Source organism: Periplaneta americana, chromosome 15, assembly GCF_040183065.1.
Source record: "Periplaneta americana isolate PAMFEO1 chromosome 15, P.americana_PAMFEO1_priV1, whole genome shotgun sequence".
NCBI lineage: Eukaryota > Metazoa > Arthropoda > Insecta > Blattodea > Blattidae > Periplaneta > Periplaneta americana.
The window spans coordinates 104,637,936-104,662,506 of NC_091131.1; the positions used below are offsets into that span (position 1 = coordinate 104,637,936).

A 24,571-nucleotide genomic window follows, 5' to 3' on the forward strand; every position below is an offset into this window, starting at 1 on the left:
ATCACGCGCCACCAAAGAGAAATGAGCTGTGCAACCATCCTGCTGAAGCCACATTACTGCTCGTGTTGCCAGTGGTACGTCCTCCAAAAGTTGGTTGAGGATGATCTTCAGGAAGTCAGCATACATGACAGTGACGGCTCTTGCATATTTCTTAAGAGGAGGAAAGAAGTTAACAGCGCAAAATGACACATTCTTGAGAGAAACATAGGCCTACTACAAATTAGCCTACATGCATACATGTAAGACCAGATAGTGTTAGAGTTGGTCTTCTCTTTTGTATGGGAAATAATCTGTTAGGAAAGCGAGAACACTGCACCCACTTACGTGGTCTGTGTTGCCACATGTACATTTTACAAGTTCAGTATCACATGCTTTTGAAGAATGTCAGTTCTTGTAAAGTCATACTACCATTTGTTCAAAGCAGCCGATTAATTTTTTATGTTAAAAATAATGTAGTTTGGAGTACTTTCAATTTCAAATATATTTGTACAAAACTGACAACTTGGCTGTTGTCCTGTCTAGTAGACAATGAATGGAAGTGAATTTTAGGGGTCAAAAAGATCTGCGATGCTAACGTAGAACTATTTCCTCTTTGTTTTATATAAATCTAACTTCAACTTTCAGATATTCTCGAAAGTTTCAAACCATGAATAGTAGCTTATATAAAGTGCAATGAATAATATATTTTGTTTTATAATTTAAAAAAAAAAGTTTATATAGTATCTTTCATAGCTTTGCGTTAAAACTGTTTTTATTGTGCCTCCTCCTAGATGTGTTATAGTCTGGTTGAATGCAGCATCGTTAGATAGCCCATGCGCTGATTCAGAGGAGGATCTCCTCCCTCTCCGTTCATGTACTTGCTTTAAAACTCTGCTTCTGTCTCTCGCCGCTAATGGGCTGTTGTCTATGTGTGTTAACTGCAGTAAAAAAGGAGGAAAGGATTGACTTTCCTCCACACAAACAACTCGCATCTTTCTCACAGTTTTCTAGCAGCACATGAGTGCGCGTCGTTTAAAACTCGATCAACCGAGGTTTTCTTATAGCTGTGAACTTAAAAATTATCGAATCTTCCTTGAATTTCAAAGCATATATTTCATTTGGTATTTACTTTCAAAAGAAGAAAAATGTGAGGAGGACGTTCCTCCCTTCCCTCCCCCGAGAAACCGCCACTAATACATGACACTATTCAGAGTGCCTTCAAAGAAATAAGGTCCAATCATTCGGTGTCCGAAGATGTCACACTAGACGTTGACACTCTACCTATGCTGGCTGTCCACTTCTCTCAGCCAGACAGGACTGACCTTTAGACCAGTAGTGACCATTATGGATATTGACATCGCCATTGCTCTTGAATGTCGCTTCATCTGTGCAAAGAATATAGCGATGAAACCGACAGATTTTACCTGACAATTAATTCTATTTTTGGGGACGGTTAAAAACATCGTTTATCAAGACTGTCCCACAATAAGAGATGACATAAAACAGCGAATCCGAGAGACTTGCCAGTCACCTGACCACGCCGAAGTGTTATGAGTCATTGATAGTGTTAGAAGATACGGGTGTGTGCTGCTCAGAACAGCAGACAGTTTGAACATTTATAAAAATTAATGGAATTGTCCAGTCTTTCAGTAAAATGTCAACATTTTCGTCTTTTAACATTTCTTAATATTGATGACATTGTCTTTTTGTACGTTTTCTCAATGAAAGACTAGGAATTGGTAAAAACGTTTCCTATGAAAGTTTTGTTTTGAAGAGCTCTGTCAAATAGTATCCTATTTGACCCCGACTCCCATTTGAAATTTTAAAGTAATATGTCACTGACCCTACTTCCTGTTAGAGCTGATTAATGAAATCAAGCTCAAGTGAAAGGTCACATGTGGTTTGGTTATACAGTTTTTTTTTTTTTTCGAAAATTTTAATGCACTAGATTCCGATGTGTGCACTAGATGTGTGGTCCGAATCATCCATTGCCTTTCGTACGTTTTCTCATTGAAAGAATAGGAATCAATAAAACGTTTCCTATTAAAGTTGTTTGTTTTGAAGAGCTCTATCAAATGGTACCATATTTGACCCAGACTCCCATTTGAAATTTTAAAGTGATACGCTACTGACCCTACTTCCTGTCAGAGCTGATTGATGAAATTAAGCTCAAGTGAAAGTCCACATGTGCTTTAGTCATAAATATTTTTTTCTCGAAAATTTTAATGCACTAGTTTCCGAAATAAATTACTGTTACGGGTGGTCTGAATCACCCTGTTATATACAAAACTAAAACAAGTTGTTGGGAGTTAGAATTATGAAGAAACACTTTATTGGTTCATTAAATCTATTTTCTTAATTTAATCTAGAGTCAATTCTCGCTCACTGAATACAACAAATTTGCACATGTGTGTTCTCTTCTAGTTGTCATGGAGAACGAGTCTGACATTTGGAAGGTGGCTGATGTTCCTGGACGCGAGGCCAATGGACCAGTTCTTCAGGGATGTCTATATTCCTTTCGACTGCGAATTTCTGGTGGCGCAGAGCGACACGTCGTCTGATGGCTTGCGGGTCTTGTTGACTGAAGTGTACCACATGCACCCAACTCATCAGATGCAAATGCTTCACGCGGGAGTGTGGAGCCCTCGAGTCGGACTCACGTGGACTTCCATCCCCTTCTTGCTCCGAAGAGGCGACTTGCACGGTGTCACTCTCAAGGGCGCTGTCGTGACAAGTGTAAGTAGTCGTCGTCGTCGTCGTCGTCATCATCATCATCATCATCATCGTCATCATCATCAACTAGCCGAATTTTTAATATAAACCAGACATTTCCAACTGCTGGCTCTGTGACATAACAAGTCTCTGCTCTCGTGCTCTTCGAGAGGGGAAGCATAGGTGAAAGAGCAAAGTAAAGGCGGTGGCGGTGGAAGGGATGCAGATGTTTAAATAGCGGAGACACAACATTACCTTCTCTCACGTGCTCTATAAGATCTGCTTCTATGGTCCGTCCGAGAAATCTGTAGAGAAGAAAAACGAAACAAGACGTCTGCGCAAGTGGTATGTGGGAGAGCAAGGGCCAACGATCGTTCAGGGGGGAAATGTTGGTTGAACGAAGCCAACAATCGCTTGCAGGGAGAGAATTACTTCTATCTGAACACAAGTATTTATTATTCAGTCTATCTTAAATAAGAAGCAATTAATTGCAATCAGTTTCGACCTGATATTTAGATAAATATTATCCTTATTTATCTAAATATCAGGTCGAAACTGATTGTAATTAATTGCTTCTTATTTAAGATAGATTGAATAATCAATACTTCTACCACGAGATCCTACCCCTTAGCGGCCCCGAGCTGATGCTGCCCGCAAAACACTCCGGCACAGATAGGCTCCGCCCCCAAATGCGTGAAGTTACTCTACAGATTCCTGGGACGGACCATAGAGAGAAAACGCACTCCGACGTTACAGGTTGGTCAGCTGGAAATTACTGATATAAACACTAAAAATTACTGCGATTAAGGCGAAAAACATGTGCAAGTTTCATGTGAGTTATAAATAAGCCATTGGCCCATTGGTATTTATATCACCGGGCGGGATGGGATAATCTCTGTAATTTACACTACTGCCCAAGTATGACCTTTATGTACCCATTATGAAGTGGGTTGCGTGCTGATTATGCTGTGCTATTCGGCTAAGTCTACATTTCATACTCAAAACTGTTTAGGAAATAGCTACTTTTAATATGGTAGTAAACAAACTGCTGTTGCTGCTACTGCTGCTGCTACTGCTACTACTAGTACTACTACTACTACTACTACTACTACTACTACTACTACTACTACTACTACTACTACTACTACTACTATCTAGTCCACACCTGTGGAGTAACGGTCAGCGCGTCTGGCTGCGAAACCAGGTGGCCCGGATTCGAATCCCGGTCGGGGCAAGTTACCTGGTTGAGGTTTTTTCCGGGGTTTTTCCTCAACCCAATACGAGCAAATGCTGGGTAACTTTCGGTGCTAGACTCCGGACTCATTTCACCGGCATTATCACCTTCATATCATTCAGACGCTAAATAACCTAGATGTTGATACAGCGTCGTAAAATAACCGAATAAAATAAAAAAATAAAAACTATCACTATCTCTGTCATTACCACTAGCACTGCAGATTTCATGAAGAGTGGAGCTTTTGATTCCAGCGTTCCATCGGTCTACCTTTTGTCAGACTGTTTCTCATGTTATTATACACATTGTTTCCGGGCTACTGTTACAAACTTTCAAGGATGATGGTGAAGGGCACATATATCAATTTGAGATAAGCAACCCTGGTCTGGAAATGACTGAGTCGAAAGTTATAAGCAAAAATAGTTGTGTGGAAATGAAATAATTTTATTCTTCTGTACACCTTATTTATGTATATTTATCTGTATACATCTTACACATACTGTATTCATCTGACGTTTACGTTGTCTACTTACAGTATTCCATTCAGTGCGCTGTCTGAGAGGTGGGGAAAGGAAACTACACTAAAGCAATGCAGATAGCGTAATGTGTAACGGACATGGTCGGTCCTGATATGCACGTCTGTAGACAGCAGTGTCCAGTCGATCAGTCCTAGTGAAATGGAGGAGTACACGAGAGCGGAATAAGCAGACATGACTTTCGAATACGGATGAGCCAATGGGAACAGTAGACAAGCTTACAGATTGTATCGGGCCAACTTCCCACGTAGGAGACATCAGGCCCATACCATCTTTCCACGACTGTTCCAAAGGTTAAGGGAAGGAGGGCACATGGTGCGAAATTACAATTCCATTTCCACACAACTATTTTTGCTTATAACTTTCGACTCAGTCATTTCCGGACCAGGGTTCCTTATCTCAAATTGATACATGTGCCCTTCCCCATCATCCCTGAAAGTTTTTAACACCAGCCCGGATACACCCTGTATATTTCAGCCAGTTTTGTTGCTGTTGTTATACTCTGTCCATTAGTTGAAATGTATGTAATTATGATGCGATACCTTTATCAGGTTCTTCATTTACGTATGTCTTACTGCAAAGGGCCGGAGAAACTGAAGAAGATTTATGGCAAATTGATGGACGGATCATATTATTATTATTATTATTATTATTATTATTATTATTGTTGTTGTTGTTGTAAACTTGTGTTGGGCAAACCCATAGGTGGAGGGAGAACAGTTTCCTTGGGGGGGGGGCAAACAAAACCATAGAATCCCGATGTAACAATTTATGGGGGACATTATTTACCTCCTCCCCCCGTTATAGCTTGACCGTGGTACATTATATCGGAAAATGATCATTTAATTAAGTTATTTGGGGGGGGGCATATTTCTTACAGTGTTACATCCATATCCGCTATGTTTCGGACCGAGTTGTATAGGGCTTGAACTGTAGGTCTACTACAAATTATACTAGGGCATCACTTAAAACTATCTCCCTATTTTTTCTCTCTCATATACAAACACATGTATACATCAATAACACTGCGTAACAGTGCTAACAGAAAACTTTTTTATCTGAAGCTTACCTTCCTGAAATGTAAATTCTAATTATTTTACTTAATCTCTCATCTTTAAATTTACACTTTATACCGGAATCACTTTTCTCTTTTTTTCATTGTTCTGCAGTATATTATTCATATTTCTCCAAGTGACGGCCTGAACACCAGCAGACTTCTAACACATGAATACAGGCTATTACAAAAGAAACATTACAGTGCTTCCTTTCCTCAAATTAACTTAGGTATAGAAATTCTTATACATTCAGAAATTTAAAATAAATGTTATAGTCCAGACACATGATCTGAAGACATTAATTCGTCAATTTGAGCACAGAAACTTAATCGTAAACAGAAGCAAGAAAAATCTTTTGAATTCAATATTTTCTAATGTTAATAAAAAAAGAGTTCTGACAAGTTTGGGGGGGGCAGTCTCCATCAGCCGCCATCAGTGAATCTGAATGGTTCTTATATAGGGCAGGAATTAGCAGACGAATGACATCGTGCACTGTTGTGTAATGGCGGTGTGTTCTGCTTTAGTTCTGCTGTATTGCTTGTAATGAGCACAACGTAAAAACAATATGTTAATGGCTTATGAGCAAACATGTCAACGGACCAGTTATTACTACTGGTTGAAGAAATAAATTGTTTATGCTCTCTTTTCTTTGAACGAGATGGCAGTACGGAAATTTCGCAAAATTTTGCTAGCGTAGCACAGACAACAACTTATACAGTCGCCATGACAGCCATCGATCCTTCCAGCAGTTTTGTTCCTATTTCGCTGCAGCGTGACGTCATTGTTGTCCACTGGTCCAATGAGATTCGGAATACGCTGTAAGATATGCCTCATGAAATTTTGTCCAGTGTATGGAATCGATGCCCACTCAGTATCGCAATAGATTTCAGAAGCAATGTTAAATAGCGAAATGCGGTTTCGGAAACCATCACCTCTGCTGAGACATGTGGAGGTGTGGCTAGTAGTCGGTTGGTCGGCCTTGGCCCTTCATAAGCTGTAGCGCTAAGGATTAAAAAAGTATACCTGTCTGATTATGAACTCTCTTGTGGTGTTTTGTTTTCTTGCTTAAATTTGTACCAGTCTTCCTGTATCTTGTATTCCTTCACCAGCTGCATACGATTTCGAGCACATTAGGAAGGAGTGGGACATTAGGTTACTCGATTTCGGCAGTATAGTAACACGATGATACGATAAGGTGTTTATGATAAGAATATAAGAAGCAGGCATAATTAGGGAGCAATCAAAATTTTATTTACTTGATACATTATTTCCCTGTTACATATTTTTCAGGGACGAGGTGAATCTACTGGCAAAGAGAGGAGGGCGTCTGGAATTGCTGGATATACTGGCAACATTTGGAAGGTTGTGGAAGAAGCTTCTAACTTCAAGTAAGTATTCAAGATTTATTCTTAGGATTAAATTATCATATCAAAACGATGATTAGCCTATCTATATGAACAGAATATAAAACATTCTTTAATTTTCTCATTTTACGAAGCATAAGGAAAGTATTATGACGTTACAAACACCTATTTTAATGTCCTTGTGGGAATACACATTTTCCCGGTAAATTGATTATGGTATTTTGTGTATCTGTTAAAATGTTTGTCCACTAAACTATTGAATCGATTTTCTTTACACTCAAAATCTACCAATAAACTGATCAGAGAATTATTCGCAAATATAATGAAGCATTTTTTTTTTTTTTTTCGATTTCAGAACAGAGTATTTTTACACCAGCGACAACACTGTGGGCTTCATCGGCAACAATGGCACTGCGACCGGGATATTCAGAATGGTGCTCGACAACGATGTGGAAATCGGCTTAGAAACGTCAACAATTAATACAGATTACTTGCCGTACGTGAATTTCCTGTTCCCAACCTGGTGCTACAGGTACGTTCCTTTTGATATAGATTTATCCTGTATCTAAAATTCAACTTAAAATAAGACATTGATTTAAGTACGTATCGTATAGGGAGTGGAAATTAAGAGAATCGTCTTTAATTAATCCCTGCAATGGCTGGACTTGGTGTTATTTATTACTGTGCAATAGGCCTATTCTCCAGACAGATACTTTCGAGATATCTCATGTAAATTCTATTTCACGGAGAGGAGAATGTGGTTTTTCTTTGAACATCAGCACAACGGCAAGTTTCAAATCATTGTCAGTGGAAGATCTACCAGATTATTTTTATATCTCTGACATGATCATTTCTCATGAAAAACAAGAACTGAAAAGACTACAATGGACTATAGTGGACTTTATGTTGTCAGCAAACAGCTGGATACATTAAGAAGATTGATGATAATTTTCTCTGAATTGCGCTTGTTAGATAGTTGACTGAGAAAAAGGTTACTGATTTGGACGAGTTTCGTTAAAAATTCTGCATATATTCTGTTGTGAAAGTATGTCTTCTGTCACCAAATTCTGACATCATCAGGATCTCAATTCTCTCATGTTCTGTTAACATTTTGTTGTACTTTAAAACTGCTTTTATAATACAAGGACTAACAGAATGAACCAGCAATAAAACTGTTACCACAGTAACCATAATTATAGCACAGTCTAGTACATACAGCCACGAAGCTTGAGTTTATGAGGGTACTAGGAACAATAGACTGTGCAGATAGGCCTACTATTTCGCATTGTCTGTAATGAGGCGACAGTAGCGATCCTAGTGGTTAGCAACTATCTATGGATGCATATTTACTACATATTGAGCTTCGTGGCTGTATATACTAGACTATGATTATAGTGCTTCTGTATAAAACAAATGAAGTGCTGCATAGAAAATTATGCTCTTTGAGATGATAATTAGGAATATAAAGTGCCATTTTAAAAAGTTCTCTATATCGTCAAAACTAGACCTCGGATTTTTAGGCCCTTGATACTAAGTTCTAGGCACCTAAAATAGGCTTTAAAATTATCAAAGTAGGCACTGAAAATACAGTTTAGGCACCTAAAAATATGATTTTAGACAGCTAAAAATACTGTTTCTTGCACTCAAAGTGTTTTTCTATCCACTCAAACTACAATAACTATAAAAATGCAATTAATTGGTGAATATTAAGCATTACGGTGTACAGTGACAAAAACAGTGGCCTACTCATAAAAAGGTATTGTGGTTAGAAACTTTATTTTTGTTAGGCCTATGTGTTAAATTACGAATAATTATTAATGAATTAATCGATCTCATTGCCCTATGACTGCTGATACACAAGTGTTAATATTATAATTAATTGATTTATCAATGAATTTACAATGAACACATTATTCATAATTGGCACTGCAATACTTATTATAACAAGTTTTATTTCTAAATTTCTTTGTTGTGAAACTTTTCCTTTTCTTAGTCAGAACCATTTTACAGGTGGAAAAAAGTTATTTTAATGATAGACTACCGAAGTAATGGGTGAATATTTAAATCTAGCAGCATTTTCCATGCCGATTTCGTAATGGAGAAGTACATCCAGCCCTTTCATTACATTCCTACTGCATGTTCAAGTGGTCAACAAAACCACTTCCCAGCAATTTCATGTTGTATGATTTATCCGATAAGCAGGTTGTAATACAATGTTAAAATTGAAATATACCGTCTATACTTATCTAGTATTATATGATTAATTATAACATAAACGTTTTCGGCACCAATGTGCCATTTTCAAATGTATGAAAATTTGCCTAATTACATGTTCAAATAGGTGCACATGAACTGTGTGATAAGTATAGACGGTATATTTCAATTTTAACATTGTATTACTTCCCAGCAATTTCTTAATTCCTATAACCGAACTATTACAAAGTATTTACCCCATGATATTCAAAACTTTCTCTTTCATAGTTACACGAAAAAATTAAAAACATATTGACAAAATATAAATATGATGAAGGATGAGTGGAACAGAGAAAAATTCTCTCCCGCACCGGGATCTGAAACCGGGTCTTCAGATCCCAGTGCCGGAGAGAATTTTTCTCTGTTCCACTCATCCTTCATCATATGATGACGCAGAATTTCTGCACGGATATATCATATGTACTTCGGTACATCGTAATAATATAAAATATAAATAGTCTAGGCATTTTTAGGCTCTGATACCTTAAAATAGGTCACAATGGGCAAAATAGGCATTTTAGGCACCACAAAATCCCTTTTAAACGTTCATATTTTACGTGAAATTGAACGAAATGTAATAGTTGTAAGTTACATTATCTGTAGGCCTATAGAAAAGAAATGCATTTAGCCTAAAATCTGAGATTTAGTCGTAACTCGTACAACAATAGTCGCAAAAGTATGTTTCTATAAAAATATTCCTTTCTAAATATAAAGCGTCTCTTAGCTTTTTGTTAAAAGTCCCCTTATTCAATTTTTTGCAAATAGGCCTAATCGTTACTTTTGAAAACTTTGTTATATTCAATTAGTTACTAAGGGGCTAGTCTGCAGCACGACTTAACAGAAAGATTTCACCTTCTTTGTCTTCTCTAATAACGGTTTCGACATGTTATTCCGAAACGTTGGATGCATTTGCAACTACGGCGTGTTGCAAAAAAAGCATACGCCATTATTTACCTAAACTTATTCGGATATTGAGAGGTTTTAATACTCCTAGAGGATTTTCCTCAAGAACTATACTTTGTTTCTCTTTCCGACCTATGTTGGAGAGACACAAGGTGAGATGCTCGTCATCTGGGGTGAGCACGGTACTAGACCTGCTCTAACACAAAAGAAGATATCATAGGTCGGATAAACATGGATGGTATGAAATATTTATCGACTGATGGTTGATTTTCAGGTTATCGATGTTCATCAAGAAGCCTTCAATTTACAACTCGTTGTGGGACGCCGTAGCAGCGCCATTTTCTCGCGGAATGTGGTTCGCAGTGTTGTCGGCAATGATAATGCTCGCGCTTGTCCTCACCGGCACCTGGTACATTGGGCGTGTCTGCGGAGAGAAGGGCAAGCAAAGATTGTGCCTCAAGGATACGTGGTTTTATATTTTTGGGGTTTTCTGTTCCCAGGGTAAGTCATTTTCTGGTAACAATATGTAACACCAATATGTATCCTACTGTGTTTTCTTTCATTATTATTAATCTATTATTTTATTGTGTACTTTTTATTTAGTTGTCTGTTTCCGGTTTAATTATGTGAATCCTACTTTCTTGTAATCTAATACTAATATGTATTCCAATGTGTTTATTTTTATTTTTACTGTGTACATTTTTTATTGAATTATCGGCTTCTGTTTTTGTGTGATTCTTATTTGATTCTAACAACATTAATATGTATACCACTATGTTTATTTTTATTTTATGAGATAAATTATGTAACTACCTTTTTTGATCTCATTATGTACCTAAATCGTATCAGTATGTAATTACTTAATTCCGATCCAGTTGTTGTTCAACTATGTAAGCAAGTTTTAATCCTGGTTGAGTGTAAGAGAAGGCCTTACGGCCTTAACTCTGCCAGGTTAAATAAAGCCATTATTATTATTATTATTATTATTATCATTATTATTATTATTGTTATTATTATTATTATATTAATATAGCCTACATTGTGAGGCAGAAGTCAGGTTACATAGGAAAATTTTCCGTTTTCTTTCTTCCATTCTGTTCAGCGATGAAGCCAATTTTTACATTAATGGTGAAGTCAATAAGCAAAATTTGTAGTATTGGAGTGATCAACTACATTGCCGGCAAAGAGAGAAGGAAAATTGTTATTGAACCCATTATAGAGATCTCATTCGAAAGGATCTTGAAGTTGAGCGGTCTGAAGCATTCTACCTCCTCCCAACTTCAAGCTTGAAATGAGATCTCTTGTCATTGGTTGAATAGCAATTATACTTCTTTCTTTCTCTGCGGCAATGTTTACGTCGCCTGTCAGACATTATGGTACGCAGTATAGTGCCCTGCATTGTTTGGGCATGAGAGAGACTATTAAGATATTACAAACTTCACCTACTGCATAGGCATCCAACAATACGTAGAAGTGAAGCATGTAAATAAAAATAACCGAATTCGTTAGAAGGCAATAAAAGGCCGTATATTCAATTCATATTTGCCGAGTTTCTGTTGACTCTTCGCTGCCTTTCTCATTAATTCCTCCACTCTTGTCCCTTTATGCTTTAGCTGCATAAGGATGTCAGTTACATATCTTACGAAGTAATGTACAGTAATGAGTACAGGTAATTTTTATTATCAATATGACTAATAATTCACATAAATATAAGTACAAGTAAATCAAAAGAAAATATATTTAAAAAAATGCATTTGTTCATAGTACCGACTCCTAGGTATCGTGCGATGTTGAAACATGAGAGAGGAAACCAAGACATTACAAACTTCGCAAGATATGTGCTCAGATCCTTAAACGGCTTAAAACATGAAGGGATGGGAGAAGAGGACAGAAAATATTTTCATAACATGTTCGAACACACAAGACAGGTTTCCTCCTGCAGAGCGAGAATAGGCGAATATCGAACACTTCCGCTATACGGTACGATAGCAATATCTCAACACTGTTAGGTGATATTAGAATGCCCTAAAATTCTTGGGCATATGTTGTTTCTCAAATACCAGAAATATTTGCTATAAAATAGTTTGAATTTGTTTTGTATGTAAGCAAGTGAGAACAAAAGTTATATAAGTACAAATTTAATACATAATGTATTTTATCTTTCGTATACGAAATTAAAAGAAAATCCTTAAAACGTTTTAAAATGAAAACACTGATATCTTATTGAAGTCCCACACCACAGCTCCTCAGGTGCGTCATCTCTTGTTACGACTAGGCCAGGAATATATATACTGTATCTTCATAAAATCTTTTGATTTCATCCTCTTCAAGGAAATACTATCATAACATCATCACTTAAAATAAGGCGGACATATTCTATTTTCTGCTACAGACGTGCCAATGTATTAATGCCAGAAACATAATAAATTTGTTTTGGCTAAAAGTGGACTTGTGTGGTTTCTCAAATAACCGATTCATTTTCATTCACTTCAAGAAGACACTCTTGAGTTTGTTGTTACTGGCTATTTGAATAGTAGGCCCTAAGTGAAGTTATTTTACCTGACTGTGAAAGAATGTATGTGACTGATATTAATAGTATAATGTTGTATTGCGCAGGTGCGGATGTCACGCCCATCAGTCTCTCATGCCGAGTCGTCTACCTCGTAAGCCTCCTCACAGCTGTGATCCTCACGCAATCCTATTCTGCCATCATCATTTCCTACCTCTCTGTGGAACAATTCCAGCTGCCTTTCACAAATTTTCAGACTTTCGTAGACGACAATTCTTATGAATTCGGAGTAGCGGCTTACAATGAAGTCATATTCAAGGTAAAAATGTTTATAGTGTAGTTAATTTTATTTTGTTGAAATAGGGCTATTCAAAAGTCTATGGTCCGTCTCAGGAATCTGTGGAGTAGAAAGACGAAATAAGATTTGTGCGCATGTGGTATGTGGGAGGACGAGGACCAATGACCGCTCTGAGGGGAGGCATTGGTTGAACGAAGCTACCAATCGCTTGCAGAGAGGGGGTCATTTCTATCTGAACTCTTCTCACCCCATAACGGCCTCGAGCTGATACTGCCCGCAATACACTCCGGCACAGATAGACTCCGCCCTCATATGCGCCAAGTCACTCTATAGATTCCTGGGACGGGCCATAGAAACATTTGAAATTACTCTAACTTTGTTAAGAACTAAGTTTATAGAAAAGTAATAATACAGTGTGACCGAGCTAAATGTATACATAAATAACAGCGTATAATGGGAGAATTGTACACTGTGATCTTCTAGTCCCTATACACTGCTGCAGGTACACTCTGTTTCTGAAATCTGTGAAGTAAGTCGACGCATTTGGGTGAAGCCGATGACAAACGACTGGGCGGAGCCTATCAGTGCGGAAGTACATTGCGGGCTGCATCGTCTCACGGTCGCTAAGGGGTAAGATGCGCATGACAGAAGGTGACAGATTTTAGATGCTCGTTTTCAAGCAGTGCTTTCCCCCAAAGTGGTCATTGGACTGGCCCACTCCATTCACCACTTGTGCAAAGGACTTATTTCGTCTCCTATAGACTACTCTACAGATTTCAGAAACGGAGTATAGTATGGCGGTCAGTATACCCGCAAAGAAATTAATATCTTCCTTTAGACTCTGTCAAGGGTAAGAAAATTTTATCCTCCCCCATTGTAATAAGGGTTATTATTATTATTATTATTATTATTATTATTATTATTATTATTGTTATTCTGCTGATTGTACAATGTTATAACATTTTTCTGCTTCTACTTAGATTAGGCCTATAAGTATTCATCCTCCCAAACTCCCTCTGTTAATCCTTTCTTATCATTCCGCCAATTCCTTGCAACCAAGTAGCCTACGTTTGGGACTGCCTCGTTTCCAACTTCCTGGTGGATACCATTCCATAATTTCTTTGGTAACTGCCCACTTCCATTCTTTTGATATGTTCATTCCATTTTTATTGTTTTGTTTTAATATCGTCCAAACGAACCAATTACGTTGATTTTTTTATTAATTTTATTGTATTTTTACTTTTGTCCTTCCTAGAAATCCTAGCTGATTGTTTCCAAAAATCCATTTCTGTTTAGTTTAATTTTGTTACATTTCATTGCTAAAATGCACCTGTATAGGCCTATTTAAGAATGTTTAAAAGAATATAAACTGCGCATTAATCAAAGAAAATGGAATAGGATCGAATGTTTGCTGCACAAAGAAACGTTTGTTAGGCCGAACAAGATGGCTATTTAATTCCTCCAAACTGACTGAAAATTAATTTATTGTTTACAGGAAGCCTCCGACGAAATGTTACTTAAAATGCACAAAAAGTTGATAAGAAATGGCAAAGACAGAATTCCGGATACAGAAGAGGAGGGACTCAGGCGTTTGTGCACGTCGGACAAATACGCTTTCATGACTGCTGACTTCTTCGTAAGGATTTTCAGACACGTCATCACATGCGAGATTGTTGAAATCCCGCAGATCAGCGTCGTTACATATGGAAGCATCGTCGTGAACAAGTCCATTCCGTACATCAAAACATTCAATAAGAAGTGAGTAGCATCACAGTCTAGTAGCCTATATACAGTCACGAAGCTCAATACATAGTAAATATGCATCCATAGATAGTTGCTAACCACTAGGATCGCTAATATCGCCTCATTACAGACAATGCGAAATAGTACCTGCACAGTCTATTGTTCCTAGTACCCTCACAACTCAAGCTTCGTGACTACGTACTAGACTGTTGTGACATTTCAACATTTCACCTTCACATGCTTTATTTCTCGTTGGGAAACGGATCGGAGATTTTCTACACTCCGATCTTCTTCTTCTTCTTCTTCTTCTTCTTCTTCTTCTTCTTCTTCTTCTTCTTCTTCTTCTTCTTCTTCTTCAGGGTATAGGCCTCAAGGCCTGTTCCGACTTCACTGTTCTTACCCTGCGCAGCGCCCGCAACGCGGCCAGGGGAACCTCATCTTGCAGATAATCTTCAAAGGAATAGCCTGACAGATTCAACAAGGACGGCAAGGAATACACTCCGATCTTAACCCTTAAATTGGCAAAACTTCATTTCTCACACTAGTTCATTAAACCGTGTCGGACTGTAAAGAAAACAACTATCACAATGTACATATTTTATATGTTGTACAGTATTATAGTATTGTAAAATTTTAATTTTCCTATCAGTTTTTTTTTCTATTGTTCTATTAAAGTTATAGCATATTATAGCCTATTAACCTGTTGTATCCTATAGGATACTTTGCGAATTTAAGGGCTAAGATATACGTCCACCGCTGTAGTCTCATGGTAGCATATTCGCTCCCGAACCTAGCGGGACAGGGTTCGATTCCCCGTTTGGGACGAGTTGCCTGGATAAGGTTTCTTCGGGGTTTTTCCCTCACTCCTATGGATGAATATCAGGTAACTTTATCAGGAGTATGGAACCCCACTCATTCTCGCCACTTCCTTCCGCCCCTCATCATCCTTTCCTTATCATTCCGATTGTCTTTCTTAGTTTTCAGATCGCGCCTGCGGCGGCCCTCCGAAACTGCTGACGCTCTCGGCCGGCCTCCATGGATATGCCAAAGCATGGTAGTTGGTGACCCAGCACCGGAACCCACCCCACTCACGACGAGAGGGGTGGCCTTCACCTCAGACCGTTTGAGGGGGGAATGTGGGGGGGGGCTGTTGGGGTGGAATGGTACACGGACTTAGAGGTATGGCAGAACTGGTCGTTAGGGTGTTGGGTTAGGTCTGTTCGGCGTGGGTGCGGTCGTTGGGCTACAACTCATCCCAGGGGCGCACAATAGACCTCAGGTCGCGGTGCATAGGGATGTTCCCCTCCCGGCCTCATAGAGAAACAATAAGATATACAGAGTGATTCAAAAGGTTGCGCTGAAACTGAAGGGTTGAAATATAACAATTTTATAACGAACTCATGCTCTAGGAAATAATTTTGAGTCAGTATAAGTCTTCGAATGTCAGGAACTACATGGCGAATAACATACCAATAAAGTAATAGTAATTTGTGTAAAAATTAAGTAGACAAAGTTTGCAAGAACTTAATTTATTTTGTATTACACCAAATGTTATTCGAACTGGCGACCATCACATTCAGTGCAGGCATTGCATCTTCGAAGTTCTGGCCCAATCTCCCAAATACCCCAGGCTGATGTTAGTACGGGTTTCCGATATTCATATAGGTTATAAGGACTTAATATTCCGGGCCATGGATTGTCATGCTCACCACTAGCTTTATAGCGACTGGCATTCTCGGGCGCCCGGCTCTGATGCTGTTAACTTTGCCTCTAGTAACATTCTTCAACTTTACTCCTCAAATGTTAACCCAGTATGTGAATTTTTTGGAGGGACTTTTCTGCCTTCAAAATATTATAATTCCTGCAGTGTCAGAGAAGAAAACTCCGGAAGTGGAAAGCACTGCAGTGAGACTCCATCGGAACCGTAAAGATGTGCAAGTTAAATCGAAAGATGGCACCACACAGCTGAATCACGATATCTACAAAATCTAGAGACCTACAATAGGAGCGGTAGGACACAATAAGACAAATACCTGAAGAATGGAAAATGACAATTATACAACCAATATTCAAAAAAGGAGACAAATCTAAATGCCAAAACTATAGAGGAATATCTTTACTAAATGCAGCGTATAAAATTTACTCCAAAATAATAACAGAAAGGCTAAAACCTATAAGTGAAGCGATAATAATGGAAGAACAAGCAGGCTTTCGGAAAGGAAGAAGCTGTATAGATAACATATTTGTATTACAACAAATAATAGAAAAGCATAAAGAATTTAATAGAGAAACACATTTAACATTTATTGATTATATTAAGGCGTTCGATAGAATGAATAGAAATGAATTATGGAGAATATTATATAATAGAGGTATTCCATTGCATCTAGTTGAAGTGATTAGAAACATATATATTAATTCTAAAATACAAATAGCTGGTGATACACAGATAAGAGTAGAGGAAGTTAACTTAGGTTTGAGACAAGCCTGCAGTATGTCGCCGATTCTATTCAATATATATATGGACGAAATATTAAGAAAATGGAAAATAAAAATAAAGAACTATACACAGAATTTTAATGAAGATAATTTCATAATGACGATGCTATTCGCTGACGATCAGGTAGTAATAGCAAATAATGAAAATAACCTACAGAGAGCAGTACATGAGTTATGGAAAATAAATAAGAACTATAATATGGAGATATCTGTACATAAGACTAAAACTATGGCATTTTGTGGCAAATCTCCTGTAAGATCTAAAATAGTAATAGGAAACTGTATCATAGAACAGGTAAATAAATTTAAATTTTTGGGTGTTACCTTATCTTATAAAGGAGACTATGATCAAAAAGAAAAAATAGAAAATTTTAATTACATAAATGGAACAATAAGAAGAACTCTGAAATCAAAAGCTAGAAAAGATACATTGTTAAAATTTTATAAGGTGATGTCAGTGCCCAGTTTACTATATGGAAGCGAAACATGGGTTATGAAAAAGAGAGATGCCTCTAGATTACAAACAAATGAGATGAAATTTTTGAGAAACGTAGCAGGTTACAGGAAAATAGAACATAAAAGAAACGAAGAAATAAGAGAAGAACTTGAGATATATGAATTAAACAACAAAATAGAAGAATATAGAAATACATGGATGTCTCACATTTCAAGGATGCAGGAGGACAGGATACCATATAAGTTTTGGAAATATAAACCTCGGGGAAGAAGAAATATTGGAAGACCAGCCAAAAGATGGATGGACCAATTTCAGTAGCTGCTACAGGAATCAATTTCCTAATGCATGAAGGATGATGATGATGATGAGGACACAATAAGCCTACTAGAGTCTGCAATATTAGCCTTCGGAACTGGAGACTTTCCACCTCTTTTTGAGAGTTGAGTAGCTGTAATAGTTTAAAAGTTAGAGTGTTAGCCCGTGCAGTTTCAATTCCTTACAGTAGCTTATATAAAAATTGATAAAACGCAATTGCAAGGAAAATAAATTCACAATAATTCAGTCAACTGTATATAAAAAAAAAACAAGTTATTATTGCCTCGGTATGATGAGCGACAGTTGAGAAGAAAAGAAACTGTCGTATTATTTTCGGTAAGAGCTGGCACGTCTTCTAAGAATAAGAATAACCTAGCTACTACATTTTTGCTCTATACAAGCAGTATCACAAGACATTATAATGTATAAAACTGAGTGAAAAAAGCGGCAACATACAATATTTCGACTTTGACCGTTGGAAAACAATGTGATTGGCGCGGGAGAACTTAAACGCCTGTCGACCTTCTTTGAGCCAAACGAAGCTTGCCACCTGTCGTCGATAATAGCGATCCGTTAAAACTTTGACAACTGAAGATTGTATTAGAAACACATTCTTAAGATACAATGTCCAGGATTTTGGTATTGCATAAAAATTAGGTAGCGAATATATGAACAATTTAAACTTCATCAAAAAAGGAAAATCAACGTTATCCCATTGCAGGCCCTGAAAGACTCTTAAGGTGGCAGGATGGTTAGAGACTAAGAGAACCCCAGGGCCAAAGTGCGGTTAGAAGAATTAAATTAATAGAGGAAATCAATGACCCAAAGGGAATCGAAGCCGTGACTTTCCGCTTAGTCTTGCTTTTTCTGAACCTGCGCATGCGAGTTGCAAGGTGCAAGGCCCGTCTCCCACAAATCCGGACTATACGATGGATAGTGAGTGGTTTCTACTGGGTGTTCATTTCAAAGTGTGTCATGACGTCACTGTTGTGAGTCAGCGATTTGAAGCGAGTTTCAGCTTTTATGTCAGAGAAGTTGCCTATTAATCAAGGAGTTCAATCTGAACTTGAGAACGTGTACGTGTATGGTATAACTTGAACGTCCGTAGCAACAGATGGCGGTCTGTAAAGTCTGTGTGCTACCATAACCTCTTTCGAACTGTGTGCAAGTCGTACGCAGGGTATTTGTTATCATCGGTTGCGTACGGGAACATTCCACAATACAAATCAAATGCTCCGTGTCCATGTTGACCGTCGAAGTTAATGTCAACAAATACGTAAGTAATCGTCTTAACCCTCTCCTCATATCCCGACAGTAAGAAAAAACTCACCTCAGTACGTGTTTCCAAACAATTCACATTCCTGCCACTACAGGTGTTACCGTACGTATCGGTAAGTACTCTTCAGAATGAACGCCGTACTTGCAAGGCAACTTCTTTGGCATATAAGTAATACGCCTCTGTGGAAGTGTAGGAAGATTGAATTCTCTAGGCTCATCGACTAGCCACATGACGGCATACAGCGAGCCATGACACACTTTGAATTGAACACGCAGTGTAGTTGCGAGGTACGCAGACTTCGCACCTCGCAGTTATAGAAACCACTCATTATCTCTCGTGCAGTCCGGATTTGTGAGAGACGGGCCTCGCATCTCGCAACTCGAATATGTAGGTTCAGGAAAACCGAGGCTCTACATAGCAGCACCTCAACCGCGACGCTGGTTTGCGCCCCTTAAACTGCCTTTGCTTCCGATAAATGCTGTTTATCTTCTTATAATTCTTCTAATGGGTTGACATTACATCTTGTTAGAGTAGCTAATATTTCTGTGAGAATAAATTCAGGTTTCGCTGTAATCCACAGATTGAAAGATATGACTGCTTTTGGGATCATCAAGAGAGTGGCTGAGGACGACGCACCGTCAATGATGCGGGAGATGGAAGAGATGGAGGTGACCAGAGTGTCTCTGGAGATTGTGACGCCCATCTTCATGATTCTGGTTGCCGGAATCGCAGTGGCCGTGCTGTGTCTCTGCGCGGAACGACTGGTTCACAGTCACCACAAGCGCGTACGGCTGCGCAATTACGTTCTTCAGATCTGAGCCTGATGCTAAAATGTTATATTCCATGGATACGGGAAAACTTTCAGGATAGTTAAACACAATCACATGTGGTAAATGACTCTGTGAATAAAATTGTGCAATTGCAAAATTATGATCGCAACAAAAATACAGTGAAATCTTCATACAACGATTACCGATATAACAATAATACCCTCTATAATGTTAAAATATTGTAGTCTCAGCATTAATTCTGTTAATGTAATGTTAAAACACAATTGCATTATTTTTCTCTATAATATTTTGTTTTTTATGCTAACAAACACAAGTGTTCATCGCAATTTTATTAAATACTATAAATTCTTAAATAATTTAATGTACATCAATTATAGGAGTGGCTCCTTAAACGGTACTATACCTTCCAAATGGCATGCATTTTTTTTTCTTCGTAAATTCTCTATATAACAATAAATTCCTGTACGACAATATATTTTTTTTTCTAGTCCACGCGGTATCGTTGTATCGAGATTTCACTGTAGTAGTATTTGAAGAAAATGTACAGCAAGTAGCATTAGAATAAAATTATTTTTTCAAAAGAGTAAACTTAAATTTGGGCACCTAGAAGCTCATATTAGTTTCATATACTTCTTATATCCGTACCAGTTAACAGTGTAACTCACACGTCTATAATGTAATCAACGGATGCTTACATATTATGATCAGCCGACATCTCATTTAACCAGAGTAAAATCTGTGATGGCAGAGTGTTTCTAAAAATGACAAAAGGAACGCATCCATATCTCTACCAAGATGATAGTCAACATCTAGAAACAACTGTGCTTATTTCGTTCTACATCAAAACCCTGTAGGCCTAAGGAAGGTGTAAATTGTTAAACGCTTATTTATTGCTAAAAGACGGTATTTTCATCAGCTGAAATGTGGATTAGGTCTAGCGTCGTAAGTGAGGGGCCTTAGGTGTTATCCTTTGGACTCACTTTATAGAATAAACGATGGTTCGAATCTTCATGGGGAAAGAAATTTTCTCGTGAATTTTTGGCCAGTGCATGGAACCGGTTCCCACCCAGCATCGTGATGAATTTGGGGATCTACGATAGGTAGTGAAAATCAGCTATAACGGTTGGGGAATCATCGTGCTAACCACACGTTTAATCCCGTACTAGTTGGATCATCGATCACTTGTACTGAGGGATGTGAACGTGAGGCCAGTAGTCGGGTGGTAGGCCTTGGCCTTCCATGGGTTGTCGCTCAACGGATTTGTGTTTTGTTCAAATGTCTAGTAGATAGAGATAAATAACCAGTAAATTTTGCCTTTAGTGTTAGTAATTTACTGATGAAGAAGAAATTATCGCTGATCTAGAAAATTTTACCACAGAATACCATCAAGAAGAAGAAAGAGGAGTAGACAAAGAAAAACAAGTTGTGTCACAGTGGAATTTCACAGAAGAAGAAACTTTTAACAGAGGAATATGGAGTCTGAACACGGGGAAAGAGTAATAGGTAAAAGTTACTGTACAACAACCCGTTAAATATAGTATTTTAAAAAATTCAATATTTTGAGAGATGGTAGTATTCAAAAAACAAGAAACCAAAGTCTAATAAACATGGGTCCTAAAATTGATATCTTCCCAGACACGAATATGTGTTCATTAACATCAAATGATATGCTCAAAATAATTTTAATTTGTATAACGCAGCCTTCTGCCCTATGTCTTAAGGACTCAGACGTTGTTACCCTTTTGTTTACTGCATTTCCGATATGATACTATATACCCAATAAGAAATAAGCAAAGAGCTCACATTAGAAAATATGCTGTTCTTACAATACCAAGTCCACACCTGTGGAGTAACGGTCAACGCGTCTGGCTGTGAAACCAGGTGGCCCGGGTTCGAATCCCGGTCGGGGCAAGTTACCCGGTTGAGATTTTTTCCGGGGTTTTCCCTCAACCCGATACGAGCAAATGCTGGGTAACTTTCGGTGTTAGACCCCGGACTCATTTCACCGGCATTATCACCTTCATAACATTCAGACGCTAAATAACCTAGATGTTGATACAGCGTCGTAAAATAACCCAATAAAATAAATAAATACAATACCAATTTCAAAGCGCTTGTTTCGTACAAAATTTAATTTAATAGTCGCGACGCTGTTATTTCCGGAGTGACTCCGCCTCTTTGCTTACGTCTTAGGAAGTGAAGGCTCTATAAAGTCTAGGTAGGTAGTATCGTTCGCCATTTTTATTCTTTCGTTACCGAGCTACCATAAGAGAAATCTATTTGCCACACGGTTAAACATTATCATGTCGTAGCTCCTATGTAATTCAGAAAATAATTGAGCGGCAAATAACGTGTTCGTGTGCTTTCTGCGAACGCCAACGAAAGAGCCAAAATGGCGGGCGATTATATTAAGTATTTATCGAGCCTTAAGAAATGAATAACGTCTTCGTAAGCGAATCACAAGACGCACACGTTTAAATGTAGCCAACCTGCAACGCGATTGGCTGCCGGAAATTAGAGCGACGGGACTATAGGATCCTTGTTTAGGCCTATTACCGGTACTAAGGTTCGGATAAAGTAGCTGTATCAAGATAGGTATCCTTGGTCGTGCGTTTTGTTTACAAACATTAACTAGTTGTCTCGTGTTCTCCAGCCGACAGTAGTGACGACGTATATTCAGTTCCTATCGGCTGTACCTGTGCTCGTTGGGCTGTACTGTCCATCCACTGATGTTTCAGCTAGGGGGTGGGGAGCGCTCTTCCCAACAGGTAGAGTTTTAGCTTGTGGGAGGGGGTAATGTTTACTAGTCTGAAGCAATCAAGGCCCTATCCTATACAGCTATACAGCCTATGCTGATACAGCTACTTTATCCAAATCTTATTTATTACACTTCTTTTATGTTCTGAGGAATTCTACCGTCTCTGAGGAAATGGAATGTTTTTTTAATGGAAATTACATTGGACATTGAACAACTACTCATATCTTGGAATATATTAATTTTAGGACACGTCTTTTTTTCTTGTTTTGATGAATACTACCGGCTCTCATAAAATTGAATGCTTTCTTTAACACTCTGTTTATGTAGGTCAGGGATGAAGATGAACTCTCAACTTAATATTATACCTTATAAAGGAAGCTATGACAAATATGTTTATTGTGCTTAAAAATAATTTTTTCCACGCTGGGGATTGAACCCGGATGTAATGACAAGCATGTTAACAACTGGACCACTGAGAATGACGTATCAAGGGTTCTCTAAGTAATAAAGTAAAAATTATTTTACTTATTTCATACTTGCACGTTTTTCACATTTATATATATATATTGTGACAGCCACCTCGAGATTCGAACACGCGTCCCGCAAGAGTCGCGCGGGAGTCGACACGGGCTCCACGGAGCACTGGGGGGGGGCGGCATGGAGAGGAGAAACGGCGGCATTCTGGGCCGCGGGAGAGAGGGGAAGCGAGATCGCGAACTCTCCAGAAACTATGGTTTTTAGTTATAAAAGAGAAGACGCAAGTGAAAGTCAGTCAGTAAGCCAGTGTTGTTACAGACAGATTTGGACAGTAAGCGAGTTAGTCTTGTGTAGCAGTGAAGCCAGCTTCGAGACCAGAGCGCGACTTGAGTTGTGTCCGTAACTGTGGAGCCTGAAGCCTGGAGTTCGAGTGCAGTGGACCGCAGTTGGGGGACCTGAGTTCGAAGTTCAGCGGATCGTCTCTGAAGGTCTGGGGTTCGAGATTCTGTGAACGCGAGTGACTGAGCTAGAAGAACTAGCCGAGTCAAACGAGCTGTGAACTGAGAACTGACAGTTCTGTGTTGTAAACAGTGCTTTGTGAATATTAGTTAAGATTAACAGTTCATTGTTGTTCGTAATAGTCCAAGTAAATTGACATTGTCGTCTGTGGAGTGCACTAACGAATACTGTGTTACTGTGTGGAGAGCAAATCCCATTGTTGACGGGAGTGGAATTAAATTGTAGAAAGTGAAGAGTAATTGTTGAAATAATAAAATTACATTGTTGTTCAGTAATAAAATTTACAATATTTTTTTGAAGTCCCGGCAAAATTCCTATAGGCTACGTTTCATGTTAATTTATTTCGGTTATACGTTTTTCGTTTATACATTTTTTACACTTACATAATCGTATTTTAAACCCCAGGAAATACGAAACTTTGTTTATATGTTCTGAACCAATTTTGCTAGAAATTACGTTTGTCGTGAATATGTAATACCGCACCTACATGTTAATTGTTAAGATTCGGGCCACTGTGGTATCCGTAAGAATTCGAAACTACACATGCTTTCCTGCACCAATATTGTACCTTCAATGACATTATTACGATTTTAGGAACAATGAAATATTTTGTAACACAGCATGATGTAATTTAATAAATTATGGAACAGTTATTACAATTTGAGGAATAAATTATTTCTTAAGAGCAAACAAAAAATAATTAACTTTTTGTAAAAAAAAAATTACATATTTCTAAGCGAAAATCACATTGAAAGAACAAGGTAAGTCAATGTCTTAAAGGTTCTGGATTGGAGTTTGAAATGTAATACAGGGTTGTTTCCGATCTCTGATAACGAATTTGAATGATGTTATGTGCGTCAGGAATCACACCGATAGCTGAATTGCGGTGA

At 38.1% G+C, this 24,571-nt stretch overlaps 1 protein-coding gene across 1 annotated transcript in view; it reads left to right on the plus strand.

The window, feature by feature from the left end:
- The window catches only part of LOC138715660 (glutamate receptor U1-like), a 30,240-nt gene extending 9,763 nt beyond the window's left edge, over positions 1-20,477 (plus strand). The window contains exons 3-9 of the mRNA XM_069848731.1: positions 2,404-2,715; positions 6,807-6,904; positions 7,236-7,412; positions 10,311-10,537; positions 12,653-12,864; positions 14,339-14,601; positions 19,717-20,477. Of these exons, the coding sequence (XP_069704832.1) occupies positions 2,404-2,715; positions 6,807-6,904; positions 7,236-7,412; positions 10,311-10,537; positions 12,653-12,864; positions 14,339-14,601; positions 19,717-19,954 (1,527 nt within the window). The 3' untranslated portion in view covers positions 19,955-20,477. The remainder of the gene's footprint in view (positions 1-2,403; positions 2,716-6,806; positions 6,905-7,235; positions 7,413-10,310; positions 10,538-12,652; positions 12,865-14,338; positions 14,602-19,716) is intronic.
- The last annotated feature ends 4,094 nt before the right edge of the window (positions 20,478-24,571 follow it).